Raw genomic sequence first — 24,067 nt, forward strand, 5'->3', positions numbered from 1 at the left:
CTAAAGTTGACTCTTTCTCTCGTGGGCACCTGTTTGGAGCTCTTCAAGCCCCTCGATCCCAGTTATCCCCCCGCAGGTCCCTCCCTCTGCACTGGCTTCCAGCAGACACTTCACTCTCCTCGGCCCCTTGAAATCTGAAGATCCCCCTCTAGGCTTACTTGCGCTGAGGCTGGCTGGCTTCTGTTGGTGGCCTACCGGCCGTGGTCCAAGACGTCTCCACACGACTGTTGCCCTGGGCCCGTATCGGGTCTGTGGGAGACACATGGGCATTCTTTGCCCAAGCAAACTTGGGGTGTGTAGACTGACCACATAGGTTGCTGCCACACCCCTTCACTCTGCCCCCAAAGCAGGGCCAGCCCATCTCTCCTGGTTTTCCCAGGTGGGATTCTGACAGCAGTCTCGGCCATGTCGCTATCCACAGGGGACACACACCGAGTGTCTCCGAGTGGTGCCTTGAAACCCTTCCAATGGGACTGAGATGAGAGGTGGCCACGTAGCTGTCCTCCACACTCCAAGCCCCCCTCTCCACCCTCCACATCCTCAACGAGGTAGGGAGGTTTCAGAATTGGGGGACTTTTTTCCAGCTATCGTCTTGGACAATGTGTACCCTAGTTTAGTCCTTGCTTTGGCGTGTCACAGTTGCTGTATCTTGGTGCACTGATGAAACTTCTCCTTTGAGGTCCATTTGGGGGTGCAGTATGGCCACCCCACTGCAGGAATTCCTGCCTTGCTGGGGTGGGAGCCCCTGCTTCTGGGGGCTTCAGGGATAGAGAGAGGCCATGTAGTAACCTGATGGCCCGCCCACAGTCATACACCTGCCCTGCCCCCTTTGGCTTCTCTGAGCACCCCCCCTTGCTGGGAACTGGGGAGGAGGCATCGGAGTTATCAGCAGCCTTTGATTTCTGACACGTGCCAGGGCCAGGATATTCAACCCTGCACTGGCCTATGAGTGCAGTGACTTCCCAGCACTCTAGCAATGGTGACATCCCCACGTGTCCCCTCCTGTTCTCGGTCTCCAGGACTCTGTGCCACTCAGCTGGACTTGCTGTCACTCCAAGCCTTTCTACCACAGCCTCGTCAGAAACTCAGACCAAATCTGTGCTTGGAGCTGCGTCTCTTGGACAGTTGGCTGTTGTCAAATGACACGGACCTATCACCACTGAACCTCGCGGGTGACATAGTGTCAGCTGGTGGGGGCCCAGAGGGTGGTCAGGTTTATGATCCGGCCAATGGGGAGCCCGCTGCCGGCCCCCTCTTACCCTCACTGCAGCTGTTCTGGGACAGCGCACAGGCTAGGTGTTTATAAGGCCACTGTGCAGCTGTCCAGCGACCCCGAGAATCTCTGTTCCCTCATCCGCGCTCTCCATGGGGGGCCCGTGCTGGTCACTCGGCATTTCTGTTGTAGGTGTAAAATCTCAAACATCGCAGGACTGGGAGAAAAGACTGGTGGCCCAGCCAGCAACTTGTAGGCATTTCTTCAGGGTGGTGGCTTCTCTGTCACTGTCCATCGGGGCAGGATGGTTCTTCTGGGGTCATGAGGCAAGCGTGCATCAACGAGTGGCCAACTTGCTTTATAGACTCTTCCTTCTGGACAGCTGTATCCACTGTCCAGAGCAGTGTCCTGGTTCTTCATGGTGCAGAAATTGGCATCGCAGTAAAGCTTACTGATTTCGGTACTGTTGAAGATGTGGTCTTCTTCACTTGGGGTGGCCTGTGGCTCCCTGAGCAGAAGGCCAGGACGCCCTAGAAGTTGGTCGCTGGCACCTCTGCCTTCCCTCTAACCAGGTGACACCTACTCCTAGCACGTGGTTAGAGGGGTTTGCCCAGTAGTTTGGAGACAAGAAACCAAACAGCTTTAGAGCACTTCCCATACTCCTGGCACTTAGCTAAACACATTCACACAAATTCTCATATTAACCATCACCACCGTTGGACGAGACAAGTCAGCATCATCACCTGGGGGTCTAGATGAGCAAACAGGCTCAGAGAGGTTAAGTAAATGGTGGTGCCTGGTTGCGAACCCCAGCCTGACTCAACAGCCCTAGAGAACTAGTGTCTCCTTGTACCCTTGGTGCCCCCAGAGCCCCGGCTGGGGCCGGGAGTGCACCTGCCGCTCACACATGGTTCCAGTATCAGAGGCTGAGCAGCAAACGGCCTCTCTGACCTCACCCATCCTGCGTGTCTTTGTTGAGCGGGGCGCTCTGGACCCTGGGCCCACTGTGGAGAAGGTCTTTCCTACAAGTTCATGGTCACGTGGAAGGTATGTGGGTGTGGTGGGGTTCACTTAGTAACCTGCTTTCTTCCACATCCCCAGCAATAATATTTGCAAAGAGCCAGAGGAGCAGCCCCTTGGTACTCGTAAGATGTGCCTTTCCTGAATATTCTTGGAAAAATACTGGAAAATGCAAAGAGCTTTGTTTCTGACAAACAGTAACTGTCTTTGCTTATATCTTCTTCATTTGCTGACCATAAACCAGCTGAGGAAGCAGGCATTGGAGACACCCCCAACCTGGAAGACCAAGCTGCTGGACACGTGACTCAAGGTCAGTGGGCTAGAATTGCTAACCATGACTTGGGGGTTGGGAGGAGGGAGATGGAAACACTCAGAGGGGCTCTACCCTATAAAGAGAATTTGTACCTGGGCCCTAGTTCAGGGGATTTCTAGGAGTTGGCTCTCATCGAGGTTGGGCTAATTGGATGTAGAAAGAGCTCTAATCCCTTTTTTTCCCCTAATTCCTAAGCTGTTTAGTGGGGAGTCACGAAAGAATGTCCCAACAGAAGCACAGAGATGCATGATAGGTGATTTCCTCTGCAGGCCGCTCTCTGGCCTGTCCCTGGAGCAGGGTCTCAACCATATCCCCACCAAGCAAATTATTTTCTTCTCCTGTGCAACCTTCAGACCTTATTTTGATACTCTTCTCAGGGACCCAAACTTCCGTGTTCAAGGAAACCAGCTTTCTGTAATCATTTAGCACAAGTGTTTTAAGAACTTAATTTTATAAATCCTAAAGATTCCTTATCTCAGGAAATGGAGACCTCTGATATAAATGGAGACCTCTAGGTTCGTTTTCTATCACTCACTGCATCAATGAACTTGAGAGTCTACTGTATCGTGTGGAGGTTTCTAGATTGCCAAAGAGCTAGGAAAACCCTGTTCTTTTCTCCAGAAAGTGATACGGGATTTGTCCAACATTTAGTGCTGCTGCTGGGGCCAGCTGGCTTTAGGAGGACTCTGGGCCCAAAGAAGTGTATTGCTGAGGGTATTTTGAAGCTTAACTACATGTGAGAGGGGTCAGTGCCCTGTAGCCGGCTAACGTTCTCAACTCACGTGGCATGGAGAGGTGTGTTTTCATTCTTAAGCTTATACAGAGCTTCAAAAAGTATTAGAAGAGATAATCAATGTAAGGGGGAACCCCAGCCTATGCATTACAGAATGAGAACTGCACCTCCTGTTTCTTTTAGGTCATGGTTTTCGACTTAGGTAAAATTAGAGGGTTTTATAACCTCTGGAAATGATCATTTATTTCCATAGAAGGAAGTGGATTTGGGTTTTTTCCTACGAATTTTTTTGAAGATTTTATTTATTTATTTGACAGACAGAGAGAGCACAAGCAGGGAGAGTGGCAGGCAGAGGGAGAGGGAGAAGCAGGTCCCCCGCTGAGCAGGGAGCCCGATGCGGGGCTCGATCCCAGGACTCTGGGATCATGACCTGAGCCGAAGACACTTAACCAGCCCCCCCAGGCACCTCTTTCTACACATTTTTACTGCAGGCTATGGCTTCATGCCCCTGTGACATATTCCATGCAATGAAAAGATCAGACCAACATCTTTTGTGGGAACTTTATTTTTGTGCCCACTGAATTTTTCCATTTTTTCCATCAGTGGCCTAGAATCGTGTAGATATAAAGATGAACACCAGATTGACATTTGCCGTGGGAAGTGGGCACCAAATCTGTGAAAACATCGAGGTTTCTACCTCCACTCCCAAGACCAACACCTTATGCCTTGATGGGGATTGCTGGTCCACACTGACAAGGCCACTTTCCTCTGGTGAATCTGTGCGAGGCTCGGACACACTCATGATCCACAAACACATCTTATTTCCCAAAGGCCTGTTATCTGTTTTCAGATTTAGGAAAAGCTGTGTAACAAAAGCCCCGTTACTAGATCTTCTGCAGTTCCTGCGGCAGAAGGCAAACCTCTGGCAGCCTGTGTTCATGAAGTTCCCCTAAGGTAGACGAGGATGTTTCAGGATGGCGTGCAGTGAACTGAGTGTCAGGTGTGGGAAGAAGGCCTTACCCATGTCCTCCTCACACCACGGGTAGACCTTTCATCTGTGTCACGAGCACCAGGCCTCCTGAGGACAATGTGAGGGGACCGTTTATCCCGAGTCCAGAGGCCTTCACACATGTTGCCCAGATATCTCTTCCCTTGGACTGCCCCCCCACCCTCCCACCCCCAGATGATGGCCATGTTTATTACTTATGGAGCACTTCATAGTGTTCTAGGAACTGAGTAGACTATTCTCCCAGCCTGGCTCCTTCCTCCAGAAGTATATGCATGATGTTAGGTTCAGTCAAACACACACACACTATACAATCAAATATTGATGACTTTTTAAGGTGTGTTTACTCTTTATGTTTGGGGCCTTTGTCTCTCTTTTCATGAGGGTCATTTACGGTCTTATGGTATATCAGTATGGTCACGTCCTGACCACGAGCAATTTCTAGGAAGCTCTGGGAGGAAAGCTTTTTCCAGAAGGCAGGGAGACCTGGCCTGTCAAGGAGGTGTAAAGACTAGCACCTACCGCACGCGGCCTCTGGTCTGTCGAGCTGGTTGGTTGGTGAGGTGTCATGGTGTTGAGGCAGCTGCTCAAATTGTCTCTTGTTCGGGCTATTGGCCCCAGTAAGGTGCCCGTAGACCCTGCAGAAAACAGAAAAGAACATATCTTCCTGATACCAGTTCACCCATGCAAGATTCCTTTATTGATCATCACTGGGGGGCAGGCACTGTGACTGATGCTAGGAACACGAAATGAGGGAGATGGTGATCTCGAGGCCCTGGCATAATCGTGGGGGTGGAGGTGAGCTGTGACTGGCTTCTTGGTAGTGAGCCTGCCGGCGTCTGCACGGACTCCGCCTGGGTGGGGAGAGAGGGTGGTCACGTGAGAGGTATGTCCACGGCCACACGACTGTGTGCACACGTGCATTTCCCACCTCCTTCCCCTCAGCTCCTCCAGTACCCTGAATCTTTGGGGTCCTAGGGTGGAGTTGTGTGGGTTGTTCTGCAGGACTAGATGCGAGGTGTGAAGGTTGGGAATTAAAAAAAACCAAAGGGTGTTGGTTAGGAGTACCAGAGAGCGTGACTCTCCTGTCCTTAATACACGGCCAGGTGCTTTAAGGAGGGCTCACGTGAACGCCGCACGACTGAGCCAGAAAGAATGAAGCGTGCCCTCCACCAACTGCTAGTTGTGGGATGGGCTGAAAACAGTGGTCTCGTTGGCAGGCAATGTCTTTGCCATGCAGAGTCCTTTCCCACCACAGTGGCTGCCTCGCCTTATGCAAAAGGCCCATCCATGATCCATGACCCAGATAAATCTGAATCGCGCTTCTGTTTATAGGAACCTTGTGGCAGGTCTGTTAGTAAAGACTCAAGCCCTGGTGGTGATGAATTTAGGCATTTTCCAAATCGTAAGGCGGGGTTGGTTTATGGGCACCTGCTGGTTTCATTTTGCAGAAAGGGGAAACAGAGAGGGAGAGAAAATGGTATCCTCCCTGCACCCAAGCCAGGTCCTATCTAGAGGCCAGAATCTTCAGGAAGTTCAGTGTCCCTGGAGAGAAGAAGAAGCTTCTGTAGCCTAGCAGATTCAGCACAAGGCAGCCCCAGAGCGGGGTTGGCAGCCCTGGAGGTGCTGACATGCTCTGAGCCCACCCAGAGCCCGTGAGAGGCAGAGGAATAACGCTGGCGCTGAACGGGGCCTTGGAGGTCAACAGGTCTGAGCACCCGTTTTACAGATGAGGAAACTGAGGCCCAGAGAGGGGAGATGCCTGCCCACCCAGCGTCACCCAGTGAGTCGGTGTTAGGTAGACCAGCAGAGCTTTCATTCTGAGCAATGGAAAGCAACAAGGAGGAGCTCAGAGCACACGCTCCTTTTTCTTTGTTAGTTGGGCTTGTGGTGCTGTTTAAATGTCCTTTTCTTATTTCAAGAGTGCATTCTCTCTCTTAAACAATTACCGCGTCCTTGCCAACCTTTTGCAAACCCAGAGGAGTTGAGAGTTCCAGGCCCGCAGAGGGAGGTACCTGAGAGGCCCCCGGTCAACGGGCTTAGCTCTCAGGATCAGCCTGAACACGGCAGAGAAGCTTCTGGGGTCTCTGTGCTGCCTCTGGGGGAGAAACGGCCAGAGGCCGCCGCACTGGTGGTCTCTTGCCATTCCCAGCGTCACCCCATCTGCGAACCACCTTCTCCAACAGGAGGCCCTCAGGAGCCCCACCAGCAGTGGGGACCAAAACCAGGGGATGAGGTCAAGGGGGGTCTGGCCTTTCCAAAGCCCACCTCCCTTGGAAGTCTCCAGATGGAACCTGGGAGTGTCAGGGCTGTCCAGGAGAGCCTACTCGGGGAGCCAGGGCACCATCAAGGTGAGGCCACCGACCCGGGCACCCTGGGTCTGACAGGCCAGCATGGGTCCTACACGCCGGGGGCTCCCGTCGAGGCTGACGGCCCCAGGGAGGCCACACGCCAGCCTGCGGGGACAGAACCTGAGGACACAGAGGGCAGTCGCCATGGCTTGGAGACAATGGAGCACCAGCTTTTGGGAGACCTGCGCCAGGATTGGCCACCTCTGAAGGGGGACTGTGGCAAAGAGAGGCGGGGGAGCAAGGAAGTCGATGAAGACCGCGATGTGGACGAGTCCTTGCCTCAGGACTCCCCTCCCTCCTCCCAGAGCTCCCCCACCCGAGGCGGGCCACCCCCCCCAACAGTTTCCAGAGGAACCACCGGCTTCCCCAGTTTCCCAGCTGAGGGTGCCATCCGCCTCCCTGTCGATTTCCTCTCCAACGTCTCCACAGAGATTGAGGCCTCACAGCCCCACGGGCCCAGCTCAGGGCCCTCGGTGGAAGGGCAGGACATGCCCCCCGAGTTCACCTTCCACGTGGAAATCAAAGCCAACGTGCAGAAGGAACAGGGACATTCAGAGCTGGATTTGGAAGGGGCTGCCCTCCCAGGGCCCCCTGGAGAGGAGCGAGAGTCCCTGGGCCCTTCTGAGGGAGAGGACACAAAAAAGACTGACCTTCCAGAACCTTCTGAAAAGCAGCCTGCCGCTGTTCTGCCAGGGAAGCCTGTCAGCCGGGTCCCTCAACTCAAAGGTCTGTGTCTTGAGCTCCTTGGCTCCTTCCTGGCGACCTTGTGTGGCATCCAGGCTGCGGGCACTGCCACTGAGCTTCTGGCCCCTCCTTGACTCCCGCTGCTTCCGAGGTTCCTAGGGAGGGTCACTAAACCTGCCCCCCGGGCACAGCCGCCTCCTGCCCCTCGGGCTTTGGTAGCACGCACTCCTCTCACGCTTGCCCGCCATGCTGCATGTGACCTCCAGCCCACCCAGTGCTTTCCACCCTGTCCACTTCTCTGGCCCCCCGAATGACCCACAACGGTCCATCAGCCCACAGGTGGCTGGTGTGCCACCCTCCGCAGAGCAAGTAACAGCTGGTCCACTGTGGAGGGCTGATTATGTGCCCTAAATTCATTGTCTAGAACCCTCCCAACACTTCCAAGAGGGCATAATTAGCCCCACTTTGCACATGAGGAAGTAGGCTCAGAGAGGTAACGTAACTCGCTGAAGTTCACCAAGTAGTAAGTGACAGAGCCACGTTCAGAATCCAGGTGGGTCTGCTCTGAAAGTCACGCTCTTCCCTGTTCAGCACAGTACCTTCTAGAAGGTTCTGAAGTGTGCCCTCCGAGCCCAGAGATGCAGAGGGCATGAGCCTGTCTTCTGCTGCTCTTGTCAGTGGACAACACATCACATGTAGCAGGTGACACATACACGAGCATTTGGGGGTAGCCCAGAGCCCAAGCTGAGCCTTTGGCCCAACAGCCCCACCCCTACCCGCCCTGCCTCGTGGCAGGGGAGACACTGAGCACAAACAAAATGTTCCTGTCTGAATCTTCTCTTCCTCCTTTGGGGCAGCCTGGGAACCCCTGTGCTGAGGTTGCAGGGGCCTCAGCCCCAGCCTGCTTCCAGCACAGCAGCCCTTCGGGAGCCGGAGAGGTGATAGGGGAGGTTCCCCTGTGTTGGCGTCTCTGTCAGGAAGACGAGGAGGCCAGTGGAGACCTCATGGTTACTAGTCGGGTGCATTCATACATTTAGGATATCTAGTGTGTTGGAATTATTCACAGGGCTCAGAAATCCGTTACTTGAGCTGTCAATTGCAAACATCTGTTAGATTTTATTAGATTATACTTGTCAAGAGAACTTTGAAATGTTGTACATAAAGGAACTTGTATTAAAATTTAAGACCCCCCAAAATTTCTATATTATCCTGTTTTAAAATATCCTAAATTCCAAAATAGTAGGGGACAAATAAGTGTGACTTGGCAAATTATAATAGTGTTTCCTGAAATGGTGTTTTATTGAATACTGGCTATTGATAGATGTGTCCAGGGGAAAAGGAGCTCTGTGATCCAATAAGTTTGGAAAAACAGGTGAAGCAAAGTTAAGCAAGGTTTGTTGCAGCAGAACTTGTCAGAGCCTTTAATATTCTAATGCACATTATGACCCTCTGAGAAAGACACAGAGTACGGATTTCCCAAATTTACTTGATCTGACCTGCTAACATCTCCTGGAAGAGGACTTGTGCAGTAGTACCCAATTTGGGAAATGTGGATCTAGCAGATGCTTCTGTTGTGACATGGATGGTGATATCAGGTTGATTTGGGCAAAAGCATGAATCAGTTCCACCTGGGGCTCTTATTAAAATGCATATTCGTAGGCCCCACCTTGAGCTTACCGAGTCTCGCGTGGGCCCAGGAATCTGTGTTTTATCAACCCGTCTCCTGCACAGTAATGTGTGACGGTCTCTGGGCTGGATCGTCAATCCGGGCCACTCTAGAGATCCAGTCTCCGGCAGCCAGTGGGAAGCTCCAGGAGGCCCCACTGACTTTTCAGCAGGGGGAATACGATATTGAAACCAAGGACGAAAATCTATCATCAATTTTCAGCAAAGAGTGTCAACAAAAGGGAGGGATGAGTTAGAGAGGATGCTGGTAGACACATGGTTTCACCAGGGGGGCGTGGCTTTCTACACACAAAAGCCGCCTGCCGTTTGGTCCTAAACTCGAGACACCTGTAAAATGTTTGATGGTAACTAGTCTGTAACTAATTTGGGCAAACGGCAAGGATTAGTCCCCTTGGGAGGGCCCATAGGTGGTGAGAAGACCTTCCCGGCCGGGTCAGGGGTGGTGTGGGCTTGTCAGAGGGCAGGGCAGCTGGGGCTGGCGACCATAGCCCCCATTAGCGAGGGGCTTCTGGGTGACAGCATGAGTCCGGGGGTCGCGCAGGGGGTCGGAGCATAGCTGAGCTGCCCCGTCTATGGCCCGAGGGCCTCCAAATGCCCTTCCTTGGAGTGGGGTCGGTCCCCACTGGGAGAGGCTGACCCTGGCAGAGACAGGGAAGGAGCCTATGAAAGATGGGGTCTGCACTGTCTACCTTCCCTGATCGCCCCTGTCGCCCGCGTGTGCCTGGAAGAGTTTTCACCGCACCCCCTCTGCATGTCTCCACCCTCAGCCAGCCTGCTGCCCCCTCTTGTCAGGGTGCACCAAGCAGTGATCCCAGTGTGCCTGTTGATACTAACAATGAGAGACAGATTCAAGGGGAAAGAAAATCCACTGGGTTTCCACCCAGCCCAGCTGAACAGAACACATTGTACGGATCCCAAGAAATCAGCGCAACCGTATCCAGCTCTTTCCAGGAGCTCTGCAATCGGGTGTAACATACATTCTCATTTTATATCTTATCAGCTCGCATGGTCAGTAAAGGCAAAGATGGGACTGGACCCGAGGACAAAAAAGCCAAGGTAAGCTGACAAAACTGCAAACCTCTGCCGACGTCAAGTTTATCAAGAAGCCATGCTTATCTGGATTTCTTTATGTAATATGTGGGGAACGTCTGTCACTGAAGGATGATTGTTATTTAAAAAGTGCTTTGTATTTTTATGCAAACAGTTACAATTCCAGCATTTATCCACTTTGATGCTTATGCCAGGGAAGGGCGGTCAGCAGATGAATGAATTCATGCTCCTAATTGCAATTCCGTTAGCATAGTTGAAATGAGGTGTTCATAGCAAACAAAGATACACTTGAATTTTCTGCAATAAAGTTTGAATTTTGCATATCTTACACTTCCCACTGCAGATCCAGGCTCAGTGAGCGTATATGTACACACACATACTTAAGGTGTAGAGAAAATACCGTTTATTCAGGTGGCCAAGGGAGCATTGATCAAGGAAGTGACCTCTAACCTAAGGTGGAGGGTTCTGGATAAGCCCTAGAAGAGGGGATCTATGAGGCAGATGGGGAAGGAAATATAAAGGAGAGTTGCTGAGGCAGGGATGGGAACAGCATTCTGAGGAGTAGGAACAGCACAGCAAAGCCCAGAAGCATGGAGAGATGATGCGTGTTCTGAGAACTCTAGGCAGGTGGGTTGGTTGCTGCAGAGCTCTGAGTGGGGCTGATGTACAGTGGGACGTAAGCTGTGCAGTAGATGCCATCTTGAAATCTTGCCAAGGTGCCAGTTCAACTCAAGCTTTAGTCAGACTTCAAAAACCAACCTGAGGAGCAGTGAATGAAGCACCTGCTCCCACCGAAAGTGCATCCAGAACCATGCTGGTTTTCTCAGTGCTTCCTGTCAGCTGTAGTTTCCCCCCTTAATGACTTTGCATCCTGGAAAATTCCCCCGTAAATGCACAGTAGAGTTTCCCCAGGAAAATTCCACTGCGGCCCTAGATGAAGACCTGTTTTTTGTAAAGGCACCTAAAATTTCCAGTATAAATCCTGCCTGAAATATCTGGGTCTTTACCCATCCCAGAGCCCTGGTGGGGTCCTTAGAGGCAGAGGGTAGCTCTAGGAGATGGGTAGCATGCGCTGTGCCTCCCCTCTAGGGGGTCAGGGTTTGCCATCACAACCCTGGTGAGGAGCTGAGGGTCCTGCGGGGACTTGGGGGGCTCTGCCCTAGAGGCGCGAAGCTGTAGCAAGAGCTGCTAGCCAGTCGGGATGCACGTCAGGGGAATCCCAGCCTCGTGCATGCATGCATTCCATTCATTCATTCATTCGCACACATGGGAACAACATCCCTGCCCTGGACAGGGAGGGGTTGGATCTTGCACGAACCTGGGCCAGGCAGGGAGTGCCGCTGGCAGAAGGGGGCCTTGTGCAGCAGGGGAAGGAGGAGTACCCACCCCCAACTTTTCTTATCACCAGTTCCAGGACCTCAGCCTGTGTCTGTCCCCTCAAACCTTTCCCCACCCCTTGGGCCCTCCTCCTCGCCAAGGCTGGCCACACACAGGGCCTCTGCCATTTTGGTGGGGGATCCGAGGGCAACGAGGAAACAAAGCCCAGGTCCTTGTTTGGTAGCTCTGACTCCCTCTTGGAAACACCTCTGGACTAGGCCTCTCTGTTTTACGCCTGAAGGTGTGACCCCTCCTCCTCCTCCTCCTCTTCCCAGCTCACCTCCTCCCCCAGGGCCATGCTTCCTGGTCAAAGTCCCCCAGAGCCAGTTAGGACAAACCAAGGGTGCTAACCACTGTCCATCAGTTTCCCTCTCCTCGAAGGGGCAGCTCCGTCTGTGAGGTCGTCCGGCCCCACGGCCTCTTGTTGGGTTAACTCACCCAGACTCTTTCCTTAGGTAGAATGTGTTCAAGAGTGAACATTGGCCAGATTAGGATTTACCAGATAGTGTGTACGGCAGAATCTTTAAGACTTGGGATAGGCATAATCCTGATGTTAGCCAGTGTGATACTCTCCATGTGGCGGAAGAAGGCCTAGGGTTGCAGGCCAGCATGAGCTCCTCACCTGGAATTTAGCGGAAGGTGGGGCCCTGCTGACCCATGACACATTGGGGATGTTTTCTTGAAAAACATCATAAGAATCGTGTGCTTTGGCGATCTCCATGAACTCTTTGGGCGTGAAACACCTTTAAACCGGGGGTCTCCAAAGTGGCAGGGGTGCAGCACAAGAAGATCCAATGGGCTAAAGAACATTCTAGAACTTCTATCCATTTTTTTCTCCTCTCTTTTAACAGTTCCATCAAACATAAGTTTTATAATGTACGTCATATGTTGGCATCATAGTATATGTATTTAACTGATAACTACAAGGACGTTAGGGTGTGTGGCCACTTTCGGTCCTTAGGGGATAAGGGTACACAATCCAGACAGTCTGGAGATCACTGCTTTAAACCATTGCCTGCCTTGTTTATTTTTAGTTACTCTCCTTTTTCAGTTTGTTCCCCTCCCCCATGTGCTGACTTTTATTTTGATTTTATTTATGTTTATGTTTAAGACATCCACACCTTCCTCTGCTAAAACCCTGAAAACTAGGCCTTGCCTTAGCCCCAAACGCCCCACTCCTGGTAGCTCAGACCCTTTGATCAAACCCTCCAGCCCTGCCGTGTGCCCAGAGTCATCTTCCTCTCCTAAACACGTCTCTTCTGTCACACCCCGAACTGGCAGTTCTGGAGCAAAGGAAATGAAAGTCAAGGTAAGGAAACCACCTTTGAAAAGAATCAGGCTACTCTACTACGGTTTTCAAATGGATGCTGTTTTTAGCCACAAAGACCTTCCTTCAGAGAAACTCTTACCTAGAAGCACCACGTAGAACAGTGAAAATTCTGGTTGAACTGGGACAAGCGGGGCGTGGCACTGTTTTTCTCAGCCCCACCCCCACCCCCCGTTCGTTGTTTGTTTGTCCCTTACAGCACCCGAGGGGGCCCTGGTTTCCTGGTTTGAAAAATCACCGCCCTAACTGGGAGTGCTTCCAGATCGCCCCCTTGTGGGTTAGATGCGGCACCACGCCCAGAGCCAGTCCCGCAAGGGCACCCTCCCCCCCACTCCCCTTGAACCATCCTATGATCTTTGGTGAATGTCAGTTTCTTTTTGAGTTTGTGTTATGTGTCAAGGTCAAACCCAATAACTGCCCCCAGTCAGCAGACGGCTTGCACACCAGCTCTCAACTGTTGGCCAGCTTGCTAATTGGCACTGGTGTTCACCCCGCCAAGGGCTCTTAGCCCTCTCAGGAGTCACCGAAACCTAAGGATTGTTTGGGAGAGAACAGAAGAATGACCTAGCTCTGTTAGCACCCGCGGTCAGGTTCATCAGTGTCCCTGGGAGCCTCTGGTGAAACCAACCACCAGCAGTCAGGTGAATCCCTGTGGAGAGTCGCGAAATGGCTGTCCACACAGGAATGTCCTGCCCATCGATCGGCCCTGGGTGGATGATGAGCCTGATCGTCACTCTAAGCTCTGTTACCTTTTGATAAAACACAACAGCACAACTCATGCTGAGAACTCACGTAAACAGCTCCTCCAGGAGCCCACGGTGGTCGGGGAGCTTGGCGACTGGGTGGAGCTATGGGTTTGTGCAGCCGGCAAACCCTTGAGATCGTGGAAGACGCTTGTTGCGTCTACCAGGCAAAGGGTCACCCCAATCTTAGCGTCGTTTTGAGTTAAGGAGGTTGAGTGGGGCTGGCATGGACTCCAGGTGAGAGTCACCTTTCCCGGTCGTAAAAACCACTGTACCGTGCTTCGGTTGACAGGGGGCGGATGGTAGAACCGGAACGAAGATCGCCACACCCCGGGGAGCAGCCCCTCCAGGCCAGAAAGGCCAGGCCAACGCCACCAGGATTCCAGCGAAAACCACGCCCTCCCCAAAGACCCCGCCGGGCACCGGTAAGAAGAACGTTCTCTGGAATCCAGGTCAGGGCCGGCTGTCAGTAGGGGCAGTCCTCATCTTTGAGGGCCCCTGGCAGTTAATCACTGCCGTAGCTGACGGACACACGGACACCTGCAGCTCACTAAACACCTGAGCGCTCATTTTTGACAATTTTCCGAGATATTGAATCCCCACTTTCAAGACCCTAAGAATGTGCAGGTAGAAGTCTGAGCAGCTCACTTCAAGCATGAAGAGCATGCAGCCGCGTGACTAAGTGGCAGGAAAGGGGATGCTCTGAGTTTCTCTGACCCCAAGCCTCGGGGCCCCCGCATGGTGGCTCTGTGTCTCTGGAAAGAGAGCAGCAGCTGGGATGGGGTGACCTCACACCAGGTGTGGCCCCTGCTCAGCTGAACTTGTTGGAGGGGGCCCTTTGGCGGGCCCTGAGCGGCTCGGCTGAGCACCTGCACCCCGCGCCTATATCCCAGCGCTCATGTGAGTAAAGCCCAGTTAGTTCTGAGTACCAGGCAGGCTTCCGTGGAGCGAATCTGCTCCCAGTCGTGCTATAAAGAATAGTTGCCCTCTTTGGGGATGGGAGACAGCCAGGCTGAGCTCCTCTCTCCCACCCCCACACCCCCACCCCCGCCCCAGGGGCCCTGTCCTGGGCGACCAGGTTTGGCTTCTGCACGACTCCGGGGGCATCTGGCCTGCCTTGGCTTTGGGGTGGTGCTCAGGGCCCCGTGGATCTTGTACAGGCCTCGAGAAGCCCGGACTGGTTCAGGGGTCTCTCTGCTGTGCGCTGACCCTGGGGTGGCAGCTCAGAGCCCTTTGTCTGCATGTTTTTGCGGTGACGTTTGCCTCCTTTGCCCTGGGGTGGTGCCTGCAAGGATGTTCTGCTCACGACATGCCCACTGGATGGTTTCTTCCTGTCTATAATTCATATGACATAAGGGTAATTCACAGAATTGTGATTGGATTTTGTACATGATTTTGATCCTGCTTTTCTTCACTTGGCATTAAGCCAGTTGACTCACACAACTCACATGGCTGGGAATGAGAATGCACCTTTCTCTTTGGATCTTCCCTGCGTTTGAGTGGCAGCTTACGGGCGGACAGACCTCGGTGGGCCGCCTTGACCTGTGTCCTGCCAGTGGGGACCCCTGCTCCCTGAACACACTCCCTGCCCAGCTCACTTCTGCCCTGTGGCCTGGCTGGTGCCTGCAGCATGAAGACTCACAGAGGCCCCGTTTAAGCTTGATTATAATGAGGCTTTCTGTGGATTTTTCTTTTTAAGCTACCAAGCAAGTGCAGAGAAAACCACCCCCTGCGGGGGCAAAATCCGCGCGAGGTAATTCGGGGGCTGCTTCGCCCAGTGGGGCACTCGCTGTGCGTGTGTGGCTGTTTGTTGGCCTAGGTTTGAGAGCAGAGACGATCTGCTTCTGAGGTGTGGGTTTCACGCATTGAACCTGAACGCAGAACCGTCCGAGTTCCTGCTCCTCTTTCTGTGGCTCATGCAGATGCATCTGTCTGATGGACCTTTCGATTCCCGCGTGTTCTCATGAACCTCAGCCGAGACTCTGGGGGCAGGAAGCATGAGTCTCCAGCTGTTTGTGGGTGCTGGAGGCTCGGCCCAAGGTGGAGGTGTGAAATTCCCGCTGACGTTTATTAAACACACACCCTGTGAGCACTCACCCCTGCACCGGACACTTGCCCTGGTGCTACATTCAGCCTTCAAATCAGCCCCATGGGCTGTGGCCGCTCTCCCCACTTCCCAGATGAGGACGCAGGCTTAGGAGGTTGAATGGCTTGCCCAAGGTCAGTCTGCAATTAAGTGGCGCAGAAAGGACTTACAGCCACCCCCAGTCCAGTGGTCACCTGTGTGCCTGGAGGCAGGAGCAGGGGGGCGGGGGGCTGAGCCTGGCGCGGAGGCCCCATCTGTTGCTTCCCGATGTGTAAAAAGCGGAGAAGCTTTGTTTGTTCTGTTGCCCCAGAGCTTGATGACCGTAGGAACGTCCAATAGACATGGAAATTCAAACTCTAAAAATGGCGGGCTTCTTCTGCCTCTTGACGAGAGAAGTCGCTTTTTCACTGCTGCCCAGTGTTTCCAGGCAAGAGCCACCTTCTCCAGGGTGGGGCCTGCAGGTCCCGGTTTGGTATAGATGGTTCCTGGGGCAGGGACCAGGGTATCTGGGAAGCTTGGAGGTACCAACAGAGCTCAGCCACCCTCAGAGCCGAGGGGAGCCGGGCCCTCACCCAGGCACAGCATCCAGCCCCAGGGCTCTGAGACTCAGGTGTGCTCAAGAATCCCCAGGGAACTTGGGAGGAACCAGCAGGACAGGCCCCAGCCCAGGGGGTTCTGTCATTCCAGGTCTGGACGGGCCCGGGAATCTGCATCTTACAGGTCCCACGCCTGACCCAAGGCTCTGGAGATGCTGACGCAGGGGTCCCTGGGCCACACTTGGAGAACACTGCTTCATGGGGCTCATGGGATAGTAACTGGAGTGTGCGGGGGTCTGGGAAGTGCAGGACGGAAGCAGGCTGGGGAGCCAGGACTGAGTCCGTTGGGGAAAGAGCAGCCCCAGCAGCCTTCCTGGCAGTTGGGAAAGGTGCTCGGACAGCCATGCATCGGCGTAGGGGGAAGGGAGTTCTTGGAGAGCACAGCACAGGACGGGGCGGCACAAGGGGGCATGGCTCATCTGGAGAGCTAGGGACAGGTGCACACAGAGCAGGCATCCCGTTCTGGAGCCCACATGCCACAGAGAGGTTAGGGAGGCTGTGCAGGGGCCTGCGGGGAAAGGGGCCTGGAACTTGCTGAAGAGCTTAAAATTCACCCAGTGAGTAAAGGGTCTAATAGATCCAGACAAGTGTGGCCCCTGGTCCTGTCACCGTGTCACCCTTCTTCAGGGAAAAGCCACATAGGATGGCACTAGAGTCTTTCAGAGCACATCCATGCGCATCCGTGCCTGGCCTCCCTCCCTGCGGGCACTGTCGTTATTCCCATGTTCAGTTGAGGCCCGTACGCTCTGAGAGGGAAGGTGACTTGTCTGAGGCCGCACAGCTAGCTGGACCTAGTCTCTTGACCCTGGGGCCATGGGGCAGAGTTGTCCCCTCGGGAAAGGGTACCAGGCAGTCCTTGGTGACCACTCTGTTTCCTCCCTGGGAAACAGGGAGTCTCTGTCCCTACGTGACCAGGCCTGGAAGGAGAGACATGTCTCTAGAAATGAGGTCGGGGGCAGCCTCCTGCTGGCTTAGCGGGGCCTCCGACCTGGTTCCCGCCTGCCTCACCAGCCCTGCGTCTGGGAGTGGGCCCTCGGGACGGGCAGCCCCCGGGACCTTTTCCCCAAGCACTGGCCTCACTGCCGCCTGTCCCCACAGGTGAGCCTGGGAAATCTGGGGACCACAGCGGCTACAGCAGCCCTGGCTCCCCGGGCACTCCTGGCAGCCGCTCCCGCACCCCGTCACTGCCAACCCCGCCCACTCGGGAGCCCAAGAAGGTGGCGGTGGTCCGCACGCCACCCAAGTCGCCGTCTTCAGCCAAGAGCCGCCTGCAGACCGCCCCCGTCCCCATGCCAGACCTGAAGAACGTCCGATCCAAGATCGGCTCCACCGAAAACCTGAAGCACCAGCCAGGAGGCGGGAAGGTAAAAGGGCGCACGGGCGGGGACTGGCCCCCGGGACGCCAGGAGAAGGAGGGTGGGTCCCCCCACCCCTGCGGCAGAGGTGGGAGAGCGGCCCTGCCCCCAGGCCTCCCCTCCCACCCTGGGGCCTCCTGGATCTGTCCAAGGAAAGGCAGCTCTGGTTCAGTTCTGTGTTGGGGTCGCTACCACGCGGTGAGTGCCCTGCTCAGGCGAGAGAAAGTACTGGTTCTTTCCCTCCCTGTTTGAGCCCCTGCTGAACAGGCGGTCCCTGAGATTATGAGGTTGGCTGTATGGCCTGGGGGCACCCACAGGGGCTCCCCAACCTGTCTTGTGTTTAGAAATGACCAATCTGTAGGTGAGTGTCTCTGGCGTTCGTTGGACACCAAACCTAACCTCTACTCTATGTTAGGTTACTCTAAAATCCTCAGTTCTGGGGGAATTTGGGGTACCCTTCTGAACAACTGGTTCTTTGGGGCAAGTGGGCGCTCATGAGATCTTTGGGTCTCCTAAAGGTGGAGAAATGTGAGCTTCCAAAGGCCTAAGGTGGTGGGAGGTGGGGACTGACCTGGACCCCCTCCTCCTCCTCTCGTCCCCTGTCCCCCGTTGTATGAGTTTCCCAAGGCTGACATACAAAAGACCACAGACTGGGCAGCTTATATAACAGAAATGTGTTTCCTCACTGTTCTGGAGGCCAGAAGTCCAAGATCAAGGTATCAGCAGGGCTGTTTCTTTTGAGGTCCCTCTGCTTGGCGTGTAGATGGCGGCCTTCTTGTGTCCTATTGTGGTCTTTTCTCTGGGTGCCTCTCTGTCCCAGTCTCTCCTTCCTAGAAGGACACCTGTTATACTGGATGGAGGCCCAATTCTTGAAAGACCCTATCTCCAAATATGGTCCCATTCCGAGGCACTGGGAGTTAATACATCAGCATATGAATTTGGGGGGACACAGTGCAGCCCCTAACAGCCTACCCCCCCAGTACCAGGGGGCGGGGTGGAGAAGGGAGAAGAGGTGGCTTGTATGGAGAACAGAGGACCAAGGCTCTGTTGTTAGGAGCACAGATGTGTTGGGCCTCCCCAGCTTGGGCCGTTTGGGGGGCCGTGAACCTCCTGCTGTGCTGGGAGAATGTTACAGCACCCAGAGCCAGCATTTCCCTTTAATCAGTCAGAACCACTCGTCTCCCCCCACAGCGGGGGACCTTGGCACTATTGATGTCACTCTTGGCAGGAGCCTGGGTCTCCATGAAGGGAGGGCGTCTCAGGGCTTTCTGTCCACGTTGGTGCCTTAACCGAAACTCTGTGCTTTGCTCCCCGCGGAGCCTCAGGGCCTCCCCCTGGCCTTTCCCATCCTTGGGGCCTGAAGAGTCCTGCCCAGTTGGGAGGTCTGGGTGCCTCCCAGGGTAGAGCCCTGGGGCTCACGGCCACTGGTCTGTGGTCCACAGGGTTGGCTCTGGGCCCTTGTTTATTTTTCTGTGGTGTTTGCCTGGCTGCTCCTTGTAAAGATCCTGTGTCCTTCCAGAAGGGGCTCTGGGGCCGCTGGGGTGTTGGCTGAAAGTTGACCCCTCTGCAGAGCTTTGTGGGCAGAGGGTTGCCAAGGTGGTGGGATGTTCCCCCCGGCGTCCGCACACCTCCCTCAGCGCCGTGAGCGTCCCGTGTGTGCCCTGTTTTCATAGCATAGCGGGACCATTTGCCCCTTGTGTGGAAAAAGGGCAAACAAAACCCCACCAAGCCAGCTCTACACCTACAAGGCGGTTGTGGGACTGTGACCAGTGTCTCAGGACAAGTCATGACTGCAAGAGGCACACTCACCATCAGCATCCCCAGCCTGTGGGCTGTCACATACCAGCAAACACCCACCTCTTCCTTCCGGCCCTGGCCGCACCCCCCGGCCGCCCTGAGTTCCTCCGAGGTTAGCTCGGAAAGTGTGGGCACGCCTGGCCCATCCAGCAGTTCTCCAGAGACCCCAGTGCCGGGGCTGAACATTTCCCACTGAGGACCCTTCTGGGGCCAGGACCTGCCCCTCACACCCAGGGCTGCCCTGTCTGTGGGGGAGGAGGAGTCCGGTGGATGGGGGCCAGTGACCTGAGGCTCCGAGTGGCCCACTCCCCCCGCTCCCATGACCTTACCATGCTGGTTGCGGAACTATGTCCTCATTTACTGAAGGATTAAAGGGGAGAGGGCGACTTTATTTGAGACTATGTATGAGAAGAGGCAGGGAAGTGGCCAAGGGAGGAGTAAGTTTCCCTTAAATCCCATGGAAAACCTAGAAAATTGTCGGAAACCTCAGCCATAACAAAGAGGATCACTAATCTCCAGGGAAAAAGAAGAGGTAAGAAACAGGAAAGAAGGCACGTGGGATCCGTGGAGAAGGCCTTCAGAATGCCTGGACTAAAGGCTTCCTGAGGCCTCCTTGAGATTGCTGGGGCCCCATGGCCTCCCGTAGGGCCCGACAGACTGTAAGTGCTCAGTCGGTGCTTATCTCAGCTGCAAAAGGGACGGCGCTGTGAGTCTGAAGAATACCACGACCCCTTGAATAGCAGGTCCCACTGAAGAAGGAGAAGCAAGAGTGCCCAGTTTGAAAAACCTACAGAGACTGAAGACGCAGAGGATCAATGTAAATCAGTGGCCGGGAAAAAAGTGTAAAACATCTGTGTTCTGCTTTGTACTTTGTTTTCATGATGTGCTACTATGAGCAGGTATTGCTTGAAGATTCCAGAACGGAATTATTTTTAAAGGAAAATGCAGATAGTCACTTGGCCACTTGGCCAGAACCAGCTGAATCCACCAAAGGTTGGGGGAGAAAGCAAGGCAGGCCAGCATGTGGACACGTATGCCTGTCCCCGGGGACAGCGGCTCTCCTACCTGACGGCAAGAGAATCACCTGGGGGGTGGGAGGGGGAGATTCTTTTAAAAATCCTAGTGCCAGAACCTTCCCCAGGCCCATTAGAATCTTCCAGGGAGCCTCCCAAGGTGTTCTCAATGTGCAGTCCCTGCTGAGACCCAGATTCTCACCTGCTGGCTCTGGCCTCGACCCCAGTAGGGTCTCCTGCGCACCCGGGATCTGAAGACTGATTTTCCTCTTTCAGGCTTGACCCTGTCCGTTCTCAGATCCCATGCACCTGCCTCCTCCTTAGTCAGCTTATTCCCAGCCCAGGCCCAGCCCCTGTGTCCTGCAGCCCAGCTCTGACTTTGTCCCAGCCCTATTCTTGGGTGGGGAGGTGTTCATACAAGAAGAACCAGCATTACAAACACATTTAAAAAAATAAACTACCCACTGCAGGTGTAAGTGACATGAAATTGACATCCTTTCATCCCACAGCAGCTGCAAATCAATACAGTCCCTTTGGACATAATGAAGGAATGTCCATAGTTTTCACAACTTCATTCTGCCAAACCAGTGATCTGTCAAAGGGTCTCTTGTCTCCTTCCTCTGGACTCAGCTGAAGGTCACCTCGAGATCTTTGGGTCCCCTCACACAGAACAAGAGAAGTGTTTTGTACTCTAAAATTGGGGAAAGGAAGAAAATCCAACTCAGAAAAAGCTTTAAGCACAGAAGTGTGCATTGAGCTTTATTTAGAATTGCAAAGCAAAACAATTTAAAGGCCTGACAATAGAGAGGTGATTAATGGTGATGCCATACTATAAAATATTATGTAGCCACTAAAAATATCTTAAAAATTTTTTATAAATATAAACATTTATAAATGTTATACTATGAAGTTAAAAATAATAGTGTAGGGGAGCGTCTGGGTGGCTCAGTCGGTTAAGCATCCGTCTTCGGCTTAGATCATGATCCCAGAGTCCTGGGATCGAGTCCCACATCGGGCTCCTTGCTCGGCGAGGAATCTGCTTCTCCCTCTGCCCCTCCCCCCACTCATGTTCTCTCTCTCTCTCTCAAATAAATAGAAAAAATGTAAAAAAAATAATAGTGTAGGAATATTCAGGTTTTGCCTACTGTTGATATAAAAAGTTTGCAGAGAAAATGAAACTATGACAAAATGCCAATAATGACTCAGAGATTGTGTGTTTTTCCCTTTCCTCCCAAATTTTCTACAGTGAAAACATTTCTAATCAGAAAAACATGGATAGGAATACATTGTAACTGGAAGTGTTACAGTAGATGATAGTAAAGCAAAAAAGAAAAATAGAAGGACATAGAAAGTCCAAGTAATTGAGAAGGGACATTTTTTTTTTTAAGATTTTATTTATTTATTTGACAGAGAGAGAGAAACAGCGAGAGCAGGAACACAAGCAGGGGGAGTGGGAGAGGGAGAAGCAGGCTTCCGGCCGAGCAAGGAGCCCGATGTGGGACTCGATCCCAGGACCCTGGGATCATGACCTGAGCCGAAGGCAGACGCTTAACGACTGAGCCACCCAGGTGCCCGAGAAGGGAAATTTTTAAACACCAGGAATTAAACTGTATGATATAAATCCTGCGGAGGATTTATCAGATGCTATGCCAATAATCCATATAGTCTGTAAAAAAAAAAAAAAAAGACCTATAAATACAGGGAAACATTGCACTTGTCTATTCCCTCAGTGTCCTGCCCCAGAACCTGATTGTGTACGTATCACCTACATTACCACAAGTACTTGGGAATTAAAAAATTGTCCTGTGTCACGTACTCTTCAGTTTGGAAGTGAAGAATGCCTTTTCCGCGTGCATTGGTAACAAACACCGTATGTCATGTGGAGCTTCCCCTAAATTGTACTTCAAAGGAATTCATCATTTTAAATGCTTTTGTTATTCAAAAAAATTTTGTTATTTAAAAAAATTAAATGGCTGCAGCAGAGCAATTATGTTTTTGGTGGAGGGAAAAAAGAATGCAAAAAACAAGAATGCAGATGCAAAGGTAAGAGCAGAAATAAATTCGAAAACACAGCCAGTACAATAGGACAGACAATAGCACCGAAAGCTGGTTCCTTCCTCCCGTCCTTTGTTCATTCATTCGACAGTCCTGGGTCCCCTCTCAGCGCCAAGCTCTGTGCGGAGAGTTCCTGCCCCCGAGGCCTAGAGAAAAGGGGGCAAGAGGACAGGTTGGCCAGGGAAGGAGATGCAGCAGAGAGCCGCCCTCACCGGGGAGGGGTCCCCCACACTGAAGGTCCCCCACACGGAGAGTCACCTGTGTTACCGACTGTCACCCACAATGCGAAGTGTCACCCACAAGTCAGAGAAGACAGGACAGACCCTTTTGGGGACCATCATCTGGTCTCTGAAAGGACAGTCCCCTGCACAGAGTGCTAGCTTCACAGGCTGAAAGAGGACAGAGGGAAACCGCACCCTGGAGATGTTGACAGCAAAAGCAAAATTAAGCTAGAACTGGCATCAGCCTGGGCGGCCAGTTTAGGGTTTAGGGTTTAGGCTGGAGTTGTGTTCGTTTACACCAGGGGAGCCCAGGGGAGTTGCCAGCGATGGAGGGAGGTCCCCGCCGGGTCCGTGGTGAACCAGCGGGGCTTTGCCCTGACAGGACAGGAGAGAATGGAGAAGAAGGAGGGTGGTGGAGGGCACTGCCCGCAGGGAGGGACCGTCAGGCCGCATGGTCCCTGCGTTGTGGGGACTGAGCTTGGGAGGATCAGAGTTGAAAGGCAGGGCGGGTGAGGGCTCCGTGAGGTTAATGCAACCCCACTGAGAGCCCTCAGTATCCCTCTTCGTGCTCAGTGCGGAGCACAGAGGGAAGAACAGGGGTCCCAGGGACCATCCAGAGTTGGAGAGAGACGGAGCTCACTTGGGGCCAAGGCCGCCTGGTCAGAACTGGGGTGGTGCCTGTGGCTCTGAGGATGTCCAGACCAGTCGTGCGATGCGAGGGCCCCAGGCAGGACAGAAACCAACCAAGAGCCAAAGGATCCCCCCACCCCTCCCCCGCCCATCCTCCGGAGCCTGGGGCCGCAATATTCCAGATGGCCACTAGATGGCAACAGAATGCTGCCTGTCTCCACGCTGGAGCACTGGAGACTGTATTTTTAAAATTCATATTTAGTGACAGAGTCCCAGTTCTCGTTGTAAAAAGCACACAGAACATTTACGTGGAATAAGTTAAGTCAGCTTGTACCTGGTATAGTCTGCCTCTCCTGGATCAGGGCCAGGGACTCAGCTGAACCCGAGCTGAGGTGCCAGGCCCTGAAGAACCAGGTTGGGACCCTTCCCTGGGACAGCCCTGTAACTCCCAGGCCCTCCGGGCACCTCTCCCTGTGCACAGCATCTGTATCTCTGAACAATCTTGTGTAAATACCATCATTTTAAAGATGCACCAGGTATGTCGACTCTAGTGAGCCAAGCTGGGCCCAGCAAGCACCAGGCTATGCTGGAGTCAGGCTTTGCCAGGGACGGCCGGTGGATGCTGGGCCAGCCTGGGAACTCCTGGGGGGAGGACTGGGCCATCTGGAGTACCTTGAGAGCTCTGAGCCCACACCGAATCAGATCAAGACCCGGGGAGCCTTTGGGACAGCTTCAGGTCCTCAAGGAAATAGACAAAACCAAAGTGGAGCTGTCCTCAGCCCCGCCCCACCCCAGCCTTTCCTCCTGGATC

At 53.4% G+C, this 24,067-nt stretch overlaps 1 protein-coding gene across 19 annotated transcripts in view; it reads left to right on the plus strand.

Annotated features, from left to right (window-relative positions):
- Positions 1–24,067, plus strand: part of MAPT (microtubule associated protein tau) — a 94,070-nt gene that overhangs the window by 57,346 nt on the left and 12,657 nt on the right. For 4 of the 19 annotated variants that reach the window (XM_064582357.1, XM_064582359.1, XM_064582356.1 and 1 more), the window contains 4 exons: positions 2,478–2,543; positions 10,007–10,062; positions 13,796–13,928; positions 17,284–17,549. In XM_064582357.1, the coding sequence (XP_064438427.1) occupies positions 2,478–2,543; positions 10,007–10,062; positions 13,796–13,928; positions 17,284–17,549 (521 nt within the window). Of the gene's footprint in view, positions 1–2,477; positions 2,544–6,264; positions 7,363–10,006; positions 10,063–12,544; positions 12,743–13,795; positions 13,929–15,202; positions 15,257–17,283; positions 17,550–24,067 lie in introns of all 19 variants that reach the window. The other 15 variants (XM_054510762.2, XM_045888711.2, XM_045888713.2 and 12 more) reach the window with 9 other exon arrangements.

This window comes from Mirounga angustirostris, unplaced genomic scaffold (assembly GCF_029215605.1).
Source record: "Mirounga angustirostris isolate CCGP_5_RB_7025 unplaced genomic scaffold, mMirAng1.0.hap1 SCAF_17, whole genome shotgun sequence".
In the NCBI taxonomy this organism is placed as follows: Eukaryota; Metazoa; Chordata; class Mammalia; order Carnivora; family Phocidae; genus Mirounga; species Mirounga angustirostris.